A 13,952-nucleotide genomic window follows, 5' to 3' on the forward strand; every position below is an offset into this window, starting at 1 on the left:
TATCTGCCGAAGACATTCTCCGTTCCTTCTAGATGTTAATGGCTGCAGAGTAAAGCCCCACTCCTCCCTTCTCCCATTCCCTGTGAGAAACAAAATGCCAAGCTTCATAGCAGACTGGAGTTGGAAAAAAATAATTATTTCTGCATTAGACAGAAAAATGGTGTGTATGTATTTCACCTATTTTCTGTGATTTCATCATGTTTCAAAGATAAAAAATCTCTGAAAACAAGGCAGCTTCTTAGTGTCAGTGGCAGTAGTGAAAGATACTCCATCTGTTCTATCTGCTATGCTGTGTGGCTTTGTAACTATGACACTTCGCTCACAGTGACTAACTATACCTGTGATTTTTTAAAGAAGTGTTTATGTAAACAACTAAATTTAGGTATTTTATTCTTTACTTCATTTATATTTTGCTGAATAAAGCCTTTATTTTGCTTATGGGAAAAAAATACTCTCAAGATATATTTTGTCTGCCTGATTATTGCTCAATCACTGTATTAAATCTAATGTTTTCTTTCCAACCTTAAATCTTTCACTTCAACAGGAGTTAGTTTAAAAATGAAGTAGTTCATGTTATATGTAGAATAAATCAGACTTGGGACTTAACTATAAGAACAAATCTATTTTGATCATGCTTTCTGATTATTTCATGTTCCTCTTGCGTTGCATAAGATGCTGAAATAGCAAAAGACTTCCACTTTATACAGTGTGTATTTATATGCCTGCATATTTACTGCTACTTTTGTTTTTTATTTTTAACTATAGAGGCTAGTGATTTGATCAGTAAAAGAGTGAAAGTACACGTATCACACTGACAACAACAAAGAATGCAGAAGCACTGTTAGCTGCAGAGATGACAGGTTGCTGGAGACAAGGTGGAAAGCAAAAAGCTGTAGCTGCAAGTCTGCTCTCTACTGGTCAGAGAGTGATGGGGCAGTGCTGCTCCCAGAGCAATACACGGATGCAAGCACTTGGCATGAGCCATGGCAGTATTAGCACATTATAATGCAGTCTTCTGACGGGGGGAGAGAAAGTAACCCCAAGTTTTAAAAACTTCAAATTCCGGCTTTTAATTTTGAGTCTTAAGTACTGAAAACCCACAAACTGAACAAAACATTTCAGGGAAGGAGAAAAAAAAACTGGAAAAGAAAAGGATGTTAGTATGTCTCATCCAGATCTGTGGGTTTTGTGAATTCTAGAAGATGGTACTGGCCTATTACCTTCCTTAATTTAATATCTAGAGGTAAAGAGGATGATAAAAAGTGTTTGCCATGAACCTACTGGCATTTCGGTTAAATTATGCCAAAATAATCATTAAATATGACTGTAAACACCACATGAAAAATAAATGTCTATTACATGGAATTACTGGGAAGCAAAAGCTGTAGAGATTCAAGAATTAGCCAAACTAATAATAATAGGGAAGTTTTCACTCGTTTATGTCCTGACCACCCGATAGAGTTGGTGTGGACTGACAGGAATCACGACCAATTTTCATCATCCTCTTGGGGTTCTAGAGCAGCGTGTGGAAACCAGGAGAATAAGGTACCTGCTATGTGGACTGCTGACAGAGGGTCCAGGCTGTGAGAGACTACATTTGCCCCGTGGCTGTTTGCAATGAACAGGGGGTAAAGAAAGAAGAATGTTCAGTCCAGGCAAATAAAGACAAGCTACCGATGAAACTAAATTAAAAGTGCAGCAAAGGAAACAAACAAACAAAAAAATCAAATGAAGTGACCAATACCCATGAACCAAGGAAACTGGCTTTTCTTTTCAACTAGCTGAATATGGAAATAATTAGAATGTTCACAGTGAATTAAAAAATAACAGCTTAGCCATTCTGTTTATATATATATATATATATAAAGGATCAAAACCATATATATGTCACTAGAAATTGAGCTCATATAATTTGTGATATGAAGTAGAAATAAATTTGATATGAATATGGGAAAATACAGATATTTCAAAATGCAATTGTGAAAAGTTAATATTCCTAAAGACAAAAAAAAGAAAGTCAAAAGGCCTCCTTCTAGGTGTTTGGCCTCTTCTCCACTGCCCTCGACACAATTCTGAAGGCAAAGTAACTGTAGGTGCATTCCTGCACTCACAACTATTTGCTGGAATATTTAATGCAGTTAGATGATTATCAATCTGATATCATTTTTGGTATCAGTATATAGCATCAGTGTATTTGGCACTGAAATTGTAAACATCATCACTTCAGTCTCTAAAATTGCGAGTGCAAAAAGTAGAAGTCTGAAAAAACAGGCCCAACAGTGGGTCAGTTGTATGACACAATGAATCATAAAAATTAGCTCTACATTATGCACAAAAATGAGAAAAAGTGGTCATGTACACAAATATTAACAAATGATAGATAGATGAATACTTATTAAAATGTTAAGACAAAGTCTATTATAAATCTGCATACGTTTTAGAGATATTTTATGGTAAGATACTTATCCATTTCCTGCAATGCTCATACATCCTCCAGTTACATATGATATCACAGTTTTTATTAGTCATTTAAGGTTAAATTTAAAATATGAAAGCATTGACCTTTGAAATAAAATGTAAAAGTTTATATTGTTTCTTCATTTGAAAAGCCAGTATTCCTTTACATTTTTATACTAGCATCTAAAAGGAAACTACTGAATGTAAAAACAAACAAAACAAAACAAAAAAATCCAAGAGCCATTCAGTTTGTCAAGACAGAACTCAGATGCTTTACAAAAAGTGAAAATGGAAAAAAAAAAAAGTTTTTTTAAAAAATAAAGAAAAAGTGAAGTAATCAACCAATAGAATTGCAGAAAAAGACAAAATAATTGCAGTTCCATTTTGGGCTCAGAGTATGGAAGTGTTAAGTACTAGGCATGTATTGCTACATTTCTTGAATTTTGTGCCAGCAATGTAAACAGACAACTCCAGAGTTGCCATCATTTATTAGGTCCTGTTCAACTAGCTGTTTTGATCAATGGTTTATGTCCTTCAGCTCTATTCAGCTGTTCATCGAAAGTCTCAATGAGACCTACAATGTTCATCAGAAATTAAAAATATATATATATATGTATTTATTGAGGTTCTCGATGAAGCAGCTCTGAAGAGAAGGCCAAACAGAAATGGAAGATCGATTTTACCAGACAAGATCAGACTTTGAGATGCTGTCATCACTAGAGCAAAATACAAGAGACACAACATGCCATACCATGGTAAACCAACCACACTGACAGCCCTGGTTTTAGATAATATTCACTAATTCAAATTTCATGCAGGATGGGATATGCAGCAGGGTTGGGGAAAGCAGCTGTGTTTTTTATTTGGTTTATGACATTTCCTTTCCTATCAAGTGAGAAGGGGGGCCTTTCATCTGACTAGAACTACTGTAGACATCCAGAGCTCCCACCCATTTGATGGCAGATGTGATATGATGTGAAATTACCGTTCTCTGCCTGCTTGGTGTACTTCGTCCAGATACAGGACTCACTGAGCCTGATGTGTCTAGTTCATCAGCAGAAGACCATGAGGATAAATCCTAAATTCAGAAGGAATGGAGCTCAGAAATGCATCAACTAGCCGTTCAGGTAAACAAACTCAATAAACAAACAAACAAATAAATAAATCCCAGAGTGATATCCCAGCAGAGTTATTTCCAAAGGGGAGGAAAAAAGTTAATTTGGTGAAATTAATTAATTCATTAAATAAATAAATAAATAAAGTTTTGTTAGCAATTTTTCTAAGATTAAAGTATTACATGTTTTCTCTGTTAACCCTGAAGGAAAAGAAAATCAAGCCTGTAGTCAAAACTTAATTGCTTTAGATGAAGCATTTTCTACCAAAGTCAATACAGTTTAAAAATAGTACTTTTTAATTTGCTTTTAATTACAGGAAGAGGCTTGTTAAGAGGCTGGTTCCATCAAGAACCAAAACAGTGGGAAATGTGCCCAACAAACAGGAAGAAATAGAAAAACATGACTTACCAGTTGACTACTTGAAATGTCTAGAATTTTCTCTAGGTCTTTTATGTGACGTATAACCTCTTTCAAAAGGAGCTTCAGTCTGTTTCCAATGACATGCACCTTTTCTTTAGCTTCAAGGCAGTCCTTGCCTTCAGCATTGACTAGCAATTGGCAGGACATATCTTGCAGTGATGCCACTTTCAACTGAGACTCCAGCAGTTCACGTCTGATTTGCTATTGCAAGTGCAAGCACCAGATTTTTTAAAAATTGAAGTTATTTTTGAAGGAAAAATATAAAAAGAAGAACAAAGCTTGAAGTAACAAAAGCGGACAATTGAAATTAATGAAATGGAAAGAAAAGAGAAAAGAGAGAAAACTTCCACGGATGGGGCATCCACAGGTTCTCTGGGCAACCTGTTCCACTGTCTCACCTCTCACTGAGTAAAGAACTTCTTCCTAGTATCTACTCTAAATCTATCCTCCTTCAGTTTAAAGCCATTGCCCCCTATCCTATCGTTACATGCCCTTGAAAAAAGTCCCTGTCCAGCCTTCTTGTAGGCCCTCTTTAGGTACTGCAAGGCTACTATAAGGTCTCCCCAGAGCCTTCTCTTCTCCAGGCTGAACAACCCTAGCTCTCTCAACCTGTCTTCATAGGAGAGGTGCTCCAGCCCTCTGATCATTCTCATGGCCCTCCTCTAGACTTGGTCTAACAACGTCCGTCTTTCTTGTGCTGGGAGCTCCAGAGCTGAACACAGTACTCTATGTGGGATCTCACAAAGCAGAGAAGAGGGGGTCAATCACCTCCTTCAACTTGCTGGTCATGCTGGTTTTGATGCAGCCCAGCATACAGTTGGCTTTCTGGGCTACAGGCACACATTGATGTCTCACGTTGAGCTTCTCATCCACCAACACACCCAGGTCCTTCTCATCAGGACTGCTCTCAATCCATTTGCTGCCCAGCCTGTATTTGTGCTTGGGATTGCCCTGGTCCAGATATAGGACCTTGTACTTGGCATTGTGGAACTTCATGAAGTTCACACAGGTCCACCTCTCAAGGCTGTCAAGCTCCCTCTGAATGGCATTCTTTCCCTCCAGCTTGCAGTTCATTCTGTGACAGCTTAACATCCCTGATGTTTGCAGCAAGTTCCCACTGAGGACAGACCTTCCAAAACACTAAACATCAAATGACAGCAAGATATACAGCAGCCTAGATGTTGCCTGAGTCTTTAAATTGCTAGTTCTGCTATTGACAGAAATGAGTGGTGTTCTCCTCCTAAGTAAAGTTAGCAGCTGAGTCCCACAGTTAGAACTTAGCCACCATTGTGTATTAGCACAAAACAGACAATGATAATCCTCGAGTGAAAGATAAGATAAATCTGATTAGCTATTTTTCTGATGATGTACTTTGGGAGAGAAAAGAGTGATTATAGCCCTACCATTAGAAGTCTGTGATGATCCTGCAGAATTTCTGAGTCCAGGTTTGGATTGATGGGCACAATCTCATTTTTTCTTCTGTCAATGTTCTCTAACCAGAGCAGCAAACCATGGCTCATTTCATGGAAGTCCTGCAAGGGATGAGTGCAGGTTTTAATAATGTAGCAGAAAATTCCTGTCAAATTTACATTTTTAGTTGATCCTATGATAGCTCCTATGGGTTAAATAACATAACTTGTAAGGAAGTATAGAACACTGTATGAGAATACTATTCCAGAAATGACAAACTTAGAAAACCTTGGGCTAGAAATACATGTTTCAGGTAGTGCATGTATATCTCAGAAATTTCTTTACAAAGAATAAAACAAAGTTGTATTTTGGCTCACATGGGCAAGTTCCAGACTGTATAATGATCACACCAGAAAGCAATATGGTTTATAACTTGATATGTTGGCTGTTGTCTATTTAAAATAAATACAGTACAGACCTGGCACTGCATTAATGCATCTTGCAGTGAGCAGCGCCATTCATCCATCATAGTGCATACGTGCTTCCAGCTCATGTTCATCTGTGACAGGCGCTCTTGGAGCTTCTTACTCTCTTCACTGTCAGACTGAGTGAACTCTGAGCTGCACAAATTGATGGATAAAATGATTGCTTTGCGGTTATCAATTGCCTTCTGCAGCTCCTTGATGATAAGAGAAAGGGGTATAGGTGGAAGAAAGAAGATAAATTAGTAAAATATGCAACTTTCAGAAAAATCAAGCAGAGAAGGCACCATAAGGATGTAAAGATTTGCCTTCGGCAACTGCATAATGTACCTTAATGTCTCTTTCTTTGCTCTGTATATGAGACTTCTATGCTCACTGTGTGACTCTGCAAATGTTCACTCTCTAACATCTACTAAAATTTTGCTGTGAGCATAAACTAGAAGAATCTATTTAAACTTTTAAGGACTTAAAAGGCTGAAGTCATAGCTGAATTTTAAAGATCTGGCTAATGCTTGAGATATTTTAAAGACAGGGAGGGTCCAACAAATTTAGGATACTTGTACTGTAGCTCACAATAAAACTTTTGCCCTCACTTCTCGGTTTTGATGATAAACAACAACAAAAAAACAAAACCCAACAAAAACCCAACAAACCAACAGCATGTTTTCAAGTGGAAACGGCTGTCAACAGTATTTTTTTTTAAAAAAAGCTTTTACTGAAGGAAAAGAAAACATACGAGAATATAAACAACTTACTCCAATTTATAGAAGCAGGACACGTATAAAAAATGATTTGCTTACACTGGAAACCACAAAAGAAACCCCACCTCTCTTGGTTTGGAGGGCACTAATGAGCTTTCCAAGAGTGGGTGAGATAAGAACAGGATTCTTATGAAATGTCCCCTTTTCCACCTCGTTTAAAGCATTTACTTAAAAGCCCCATGTCACAGTGACCTTTGTAGTACTTATGGCAGCTATATTTGGATTGCAGTGAAGATCAGCATTAATATGGTTTAAATGGATCACTGCCGGAAACAATCTTTACTGTCTGTCCACTTCATTCCTAGCATGGATCACAGCACATTTTGACATTGGCTCCCACATTTTTGTACCCAAGCTTATAAGATGCTAATAACTGTATGTGAAGCCGTGGAGCACCACATTTCCAGATCTTTATAACCGTAAAGTATCCAGGAGAGATCACAAAGGTAGTGATCAGATCCTGATACATCTGAGATATCAGAAGAAACTGGAATGTTGCAAAGTGACACCATTTTTTTTGCTGTACTGGGTGACACCAGTGAGTTAGGTTAAAGCCCATTTGGCACTCTTTTTCCTCCACAAAAAGTAATATATCCCAGAGGTGTATCTATTGAAATAGCTATTTTGTTACCAGCTTTACTAGAACAGATTTTATTTCATTTGGCTTTTTTCAACTTTCATCATCTTAGCTAACTACAGCAATTATCTGTGCATTCTGGAATTACAGAATTGCCACAGAATTACTATTTCAAAAATTCATTTGGATTAAATAGTAAATGGCAGCGGTACATTTTTCTGCCAAAAGGTGATTCATAAAATCACACTGAAGTTACTTAGTTACTTACTTAAGTCATCAGCTATGTACAGAATGGAGCAAACCAGCTGCAACTATCAGTGACCTTTCTAACATATGTGTTGCATTCAGGACTGTTTGCAGATTAAATTATGGAAAAGAGAACTCACTTTCAGCTTTCTAATCCTAAACTCTATGGCTTGTATGTCAGTACTAAGATCAAGGCAGCGGAGCTTCTCCAGCTCTTCCTCAGTTTCTCCCAACCAAGCCCAAATGCTATTAAGGTCAGAATTGAACTGCTGCCACTGCTGAAGATTCTGCTTCATCCTTAGTTCCTTGCTTAGAGCTTGAGCCTGGATTAATTCCCATCGGTCAATTACACCTGGAATGATAAACACCAAGTTCAGAAAGAAAAACACACCCCAAACATTTGCCACACATGCAATTGTGTCAGTTGAATCCTGCACAGTAAAAAAGATGCTCCTTAACATCTGTAAAAACCCTAACCCCCCTAAACACCATGCTAAAAAACTAAGTTAGATTGAAAAAAACCATTATGTTGGAGAGAAAGAATGAAAAATCTGGATGAGCAACCAGGCATCAAAAAATGTTACCACTCTCTAATGTCGGATTCCTCTTGGCTTTACAGAACTAAGTTGATACATGTGTCTGAACAGGTTATGCTGGTATAAAGACATTTTAAATCAGAATAAGTACCAATAGGACAGAACCTGAATATGTCTAATTAGCCACATATTTAATATTATTTTCAGAAGTATTCGTACCTCTCACTATTTAATATTCCCATATCACCACATTTGCTAAAGCTACTGATGTTGCATTGGACAAGTATCTCTGCTAAAAAGAAATAAATTAGGGTCTATTTCTTCTTAGTTTACTTGAAATGCTGCGCCTTAGAGAAGGACAAGTTGTATCATCCCATCAACTTAAAATAATAATAAAAAAATATATATTAATTACAAATAAAATAAACTACACGGGTAGCATGTATTTGCAGGCTGAGAATGGAGACCTTGCCTTTACAGACTCTGGAACATCTACATGCTTTTACAATCAACACATTCTGCTCTATAGCTGATGCTTAAAATTCCTCAGGTGAATACTTCTACCAGGTGAATATATATTTCTATATTGTAGACAGCTAATACAAGAAAAAGTGAAAGGTAATATTAGAAGAAATGAATGCTGATTTACATGTTTTGTAGGGCAAAACATTTTTCAAAAGAAAACATTTAATAAAACACACTGCATCTACAGGGACCTTCCCAAAGATTAACAATTATGTCTCATGATATGAAGGGGTTCTTAAAATGCACTTGAATGCTTAAAGTCTTCATATGACATATAAAAGGAATACTTACTATTCCTACTTAATTGTAAGAGATGTTAAACAGAACATGGTAACAGACACAATTATGTAAATATCTATGTCAGTAAATAATACCAACTGCTAATTCAGAAAAACATTGCATACATTTGCTACTTTTCATAATTGATTTCCATCAAAATACTGAGTATGACTTACCAGCTGTTTGGGTTTCAGTACTGTTCAGGTTAATAAGTCCAGATAATTTTTCCTCTTCCTCCTTCAGTTTGTATCCAAGTCTTTTTACCGAGTCTATGCTTCCACTGCACTCACCTAGTAGCTTCATCTGTTTTAACAAACAAACAAAAAATACTCACCTCAATGTGCACTGTACAAGACTAGTTGCAGGGAAAATGCAACTTCTAAAATTTTCTGCAGGTAGGTCCAAGTGTGAGGGTAAAAATCTATTCCTTTCACAATCTGTCACTATCAAAGAAATCTATATGCAAACAATAAAGACTTAAATTCAGATGAAATAAAAATATCTCAGTGCCTCTGTTCCATATCTTTCTGGAGAACTTCAGGTGACATCTATTATAAATGTTTAGACACTAAAAAATGTGATTAGGAAAAGAAACAACAGTATCGAAATACTACTATGCATCCAATCACCTAAATTTTCAATTCTGTCAGTAATAAAATGGTCTGAAAAACTTATGTAGATATTTTTCTTACAGAAAACCTCACTGAGAAAGCTTTTCAGTCATGGATTCCATATATACAACTTTGCTTACATGATGCATGTTTACAATTCATTAGCAAAATGAATATTAAGCATCAAGCTTTAAAACTTGCTCTTAAAAGCAGAGGAATTTTAAACAAAGATATCAATATCAGATGGATAAAAACACATGTGTGAGAAATTACTTTTGGACATCGACAGAAATACAATAGGAAAATAAACTCCCTAGAGTGATGTTTCTGTAAACTTATACTATTGTAAAAACACTAATAATGTAAACAACAAAGCATGTGATTAAGGGTAGTAACCATGTGAGTGAGTAAGCCTGAGAAGCAGTTGTTGAAAAAGCTGTATTTCTTTCAAAACACAGCTTGATTTCTTTCAAGTAAACCTAAGCTTGGAGTGCTTATTTGATTTTTGTTCCAAAATACACCACCATGACTAAGAACAGTGATTTTTGGTAATGTCAGCACATAATGAGAATCAAGCACACGCACATATCCCTTGTAACTGGAATCCAGTTCTGGTCCTGTAGGTGTTTTGCTGCGGATGATGTTTTCTGTTTGCTGTATTTGGAAACGACTGGTATCTAAGGCCTTGTCCAGCTGTAGGATATGTGCTTCTAGCTCACTAGATTCTCCTGTATCAAAAAACAAATAAACAAAAAAAAGTGACTGCCACACAAATTTTCCAGAACTTCTATCTACATTTTGCCCAGGCAGAGTAAGTATCAGGAATACTAGCTAGATTAGACAGTAAAGAAGGAATATGACTGCAGCTGTATGAGTAGTACATGTCAAAGCAAGCTAATAACTAGTCACATTAGAGCATGTTAGCAATCTTTATAGGACAGATCAATGTACAAATGAACATAATTTCCATAAGAATATGATAAAAATCTTCACAGTTTCAAGCAGTCTTGCTAACTATTCTGAAAGGACTTTTTCCCTCAGAGAATCTCTCACCAGTGTGAAGGGCAAAGATCTTAGAGAAACATGTTCTAGCCTCACTGATTTTGGAGACAGCATGCCTCCTTTTCATGTTCAAACACTCTCAGATAAAACCTTGTATCACAAGCTCCTGTTTCAAAGTCTGCATTAAAATTTGATTTCTTCTTTTTTCTCTTTGTATTAATTTTCAGCACTAAAAATAGTAGAATTTTGAGCTACATGAACGGATTCTATTTATATCCAATTTTGAAGATCAAAAGTGGTATATAAATGATAAGTGATATTGTTGTAATTATATTCTCAAGATCCAAAGATGACTGGATGTTCTGAATGGCCACAGTGAGTAGCCCACACCTGATTAAAGCAACTACATTAAGCAGCAAAATTTATAGTGTTTTTCCATTCAAATATTTGACAAAAATAATATTTAAAAATGGTATTATTCTACCAAGCCATTTGGAACTCATATTGTTTTTGAAGCAAATACAATTTCCTTATAGAAGTCAAGTGAATTCTGTGATATGAATCAGATACAGCCAATTCGTGTCTGAAGTAGTCTGCAGCATAGAGGACTGCGTGAGATTCCTCCTATCCATATTCTATGACTCTGCCTGATTTCCATTTGTTTACAAAGATGGTCTGAATTTGTTTATAAAAAACAAGTTTGAAAACTTGCACAGATAAAGGAAGCCTTCTGTCCAGCTAATTACAGAAAATGGGTACTCTGAGGTGGTTAAAACTCTTTTCATACAAAATGCTATCCCACCAAATACATAGAACAAGTTGCTCAAAATTTTCTCACACTACTTTCAAAATTTTCATGGGTCATGAAACCACACGTTTTTCTATACATAATACTATCTATACTATTAATCATGATTAACTCACAGTATTATTTGACTAAACTGGGGAAAAAATAAAAACAGACTGAACCTAAGGTCACAAATTTAAAGATTTTAAAATGTTCGATATTTCATATTTGCAATATTTCATTATTTCACAAGAGTAAAACTGTGAGGTCATGTGAGAAGGTATTTGCAAGTACATCTAATCTCTTCGAGATCTAACAAGTGGAACAGTATGTTTAATCTTGTGAAAAAATGCAAACTGAAAAAAAATCTACCTTCCAATATAAAACACTAAAACAAAGATGCTGGATGACAGTACATCCGTTACCTTAGCATCATAATCACATGAAATAAGAACTACCCTAAAATGTTATAGCTAAATAATAATTTTTGTAGAAATCACTCTTCTCTGAGAGACATAGAGCACTGAGACCTGTTGTGGGACTCTACCGATATGAATAAACTACTGATCAGCTTTGTCTAATTAGCTAAGGTGAGAGGGCCAATACTTCAAACTTCATTGTTTCATCCATGCACCCAGTAATACCATTAATCCCAGCAGAAAAGCAGGTATTTCTACATTAACATGCCAATGCTGCCACAGAAGTATTTGTAAGTTGTGAAAAGTATAATAGATGCCAAGATATAGAGAAGAGGAAGATGTTTTGCTTGTGCACTGTAGTATTTGCATCTGGCTATGCTTAGCGTTTTTCAGTGCCTACCAGAGAAATTTTTGAGTGCATTTTCTGTAAGTGTGACATAGGTGTCAAGAGTTTCAGGGATCTCTACATCTGAAAAAATAAAAGCACAGTCTAAACTGACAGCTCAGCAATGGCTGTCTCCTCATAACAGCAGTCTTTTCCATGGGATGAAGTACAGAAACAGTTCCAATAGCAAACATCCTTTCTGGAGAGGGAAAAATGATGAAGACAAAAGTAAGGATCCTGCTAAAAAGTCTCTTAATATCCAGAGAAACCTGACTCTTTTCAGAGCAATGAACCTGGAAAGCAAAAGACAGCCAGAAGATCAGAGTGTAATATACCAGTAAGTCTTCCTGCACAATTGTCTGCATTTGGTAACTTTCACTCATTAAGATTTATTGCACAAACTATACAAACTTAGAAAGGATTTCCAGCTTTTCTGGAAAGCAAGACCTGAGATGCCACCTCAGACTAAACTCACAGTTGTTGGAGTCTTGCCTGAATATGGACTGCATTAAGATTTATTTAAGCACCTTATGATTTGGGTTGTTGATCTCTCCCCCAGCATTTCTTCATCAGTATCTTCTGCGCCTCTTGACATATCCAGCATAGCTTTCTCTAGTCAGAATAAGTTATGACGCATAGTTCTTACAGATGACATATCCCATCTGGCAGGCTGCAGGCACAGAGATAGCCAATTCTCTGTCATATCATACAAACCTTTGTGATTTGCCAAGGCTGTAGTCATCCAGGAATTTCCAGCACTGCATCTAAGGCCAGAAGGCCATTGGGATCACTTGGGGAAAGCTATTTAAGATCTTCAGGGGCTATTTAAAATACTTTTCCATGAGTATCTTAGCCAAGCAGTCACACATGTAACATTTGCTTCTTCTTACTGAGAGAACAGGACACAATTTGCTACCATACCTGCTATACTTGCTGCTCCTCTCAGGTAGAAGTCTTTCTCTTGTTCTCCATCTTCTTCCTCAGAGTGCACTTCCCGTGAACCAGCTGTCTCCAGGTCTCTGCTAAGGTCATAGTCATGATCCCACTCCAGTGGGATGGAGTCCACGCTTGCAGGGGTGTCCCGACCTGATCGCTCACTTCTCACTGGCTGTGAAAGGGGCAGTGAAAGGTTGGAAGAAGGATGTGGGGAGAGAATGCTGTCTGCAGATTTGTCGTGCCAGTGTATATCAGAGAGATCGGCTGATTCATCCAGATCCACCTCTCTGTCAGAGAGGTCATGTTCATCATCTGTCAGCTAGAAAAATAATGCGAACGGATCGATCAATGCAACATGCAAAAGCACTGTAAGGTCATCCTGGCCAGCATAAACATAAAGCATAAATATAAAGTAGCATTAGGTAATAGTCAATGATGGGGTTTACATTTTGCTTCTTTTTGCACTTCCCCTTCATAATTTAAAGGTCCACTAAAAAAAGAGAACAACAAGAAATTTCATAATGCAAGGTCATTTTAGTTATGTAACGCACCACAGTCTCACACTAAGCAAATGGCTCCAGACTTTTTACTGATGCCAGTGTAATGCAGACATTAAGTTAAAGAAAACTCTGGAATCAAGTGTTAAGTGACTGCTATTGTGACCAGTGCTCCTATTACATTCTTTAATTTTTCTGGAAAAAATGAGTTTTGCTCCTTCGCTTTCATGGGACTTGAGCTACCAAAAGTCATTTTGCTCTCACTTCTTCAGCTGTTTGTTCAGCTCTGGAGACAAATTTCTATCTGTTCTGCTTGGGGAGAATCACTCTATTATTGTTTAGAAAATGAAACAATAGAGATGTTCCCCCATTAGCAAACCTTTATAAATCTCAAGTTTGCATTCATTTTCATGATGGTTTACAAAAAAATCCAGATCTGTTAAGTTTGCTCTCTGAACAGGACATAAATAGCATGGAATGAAGGGAGGCAGATGGTCAGAGTTGTAA

At 36.7% G+C, this 13,952-nt stretch overlaps 1 protein-coding gene across 3 annotated transcripts in view; it reads right to left on the reverse strand.

Annotated features, from left to right (window-relative positions):
- Positions 1 to 13,952, reverse strand: part of SYNE1 (spectrin repeat containing nuclear envelope protein 1) — a 319,168-nt gene that overhangs the window by 14,919 nt on the left and 290,297 nt on the right. For 2 of the 3 annotated variants that reach the window (XM_068677107.1, XM_068677105.1), the window contains 10 exons: positions 12,934 to 13,267; positions 12,028 to 12,096; positions 10,005 to 10,147; positions 8,985 to 9,111; positions 7,609 to 7,820; positions 5,881 to 6,081; positions 5,396 to 5,524; positions 3,981 to 4,193; positions 3,443 to 3,535; positions 1,550 to 1,608 (listed from right to left, as the gene is read on the reverse strand). In XM_068677107.1, coding sequence (XP_068533208.1) covers positions 1,550 to 1,608; positions 3,443 to 3,535; positions 3,981 to 4,193; positions 5,396 to 5,524; positions 5,881 to 6,081; positions 7,609 to 7,820; positions 8,985 to 9,111; positions 10,005 to 10,147; positions 12,028 to 12,096; positions 12,934 to 13,267 — 1,580 coding nt within the window. The remainder of the gene's footprint in view (positions 1 to 1,549; positions 1,609 to 3,442; positions 3,536 to 3,980; positions 4,194 to 5,395; positions 5,525 to 5,880; positions 6,082 to 7,608; positions 7,821 to 8,984; positions 9,112 to 10,004; positions 10,148 to 12,027; positions 12,097 to 12,933; positions 13,268 to 13,952) is intronic. The other variant, XM_068677106.1, reaches the window with a different exon arrangement.

This window comes from Anas acuta, chromosome 3 (genome assembly GCF_963932015.1).
Source record: "Anas acuta chromosome 3, bAnaAcu1.1, whole genome shotgun sequence".
NCBI classification, from domain to species: Eukaryota; Metazoa; Chordata; class Aves; order Anseriformes; family Anatidae; genus Anas; species Anas acuta.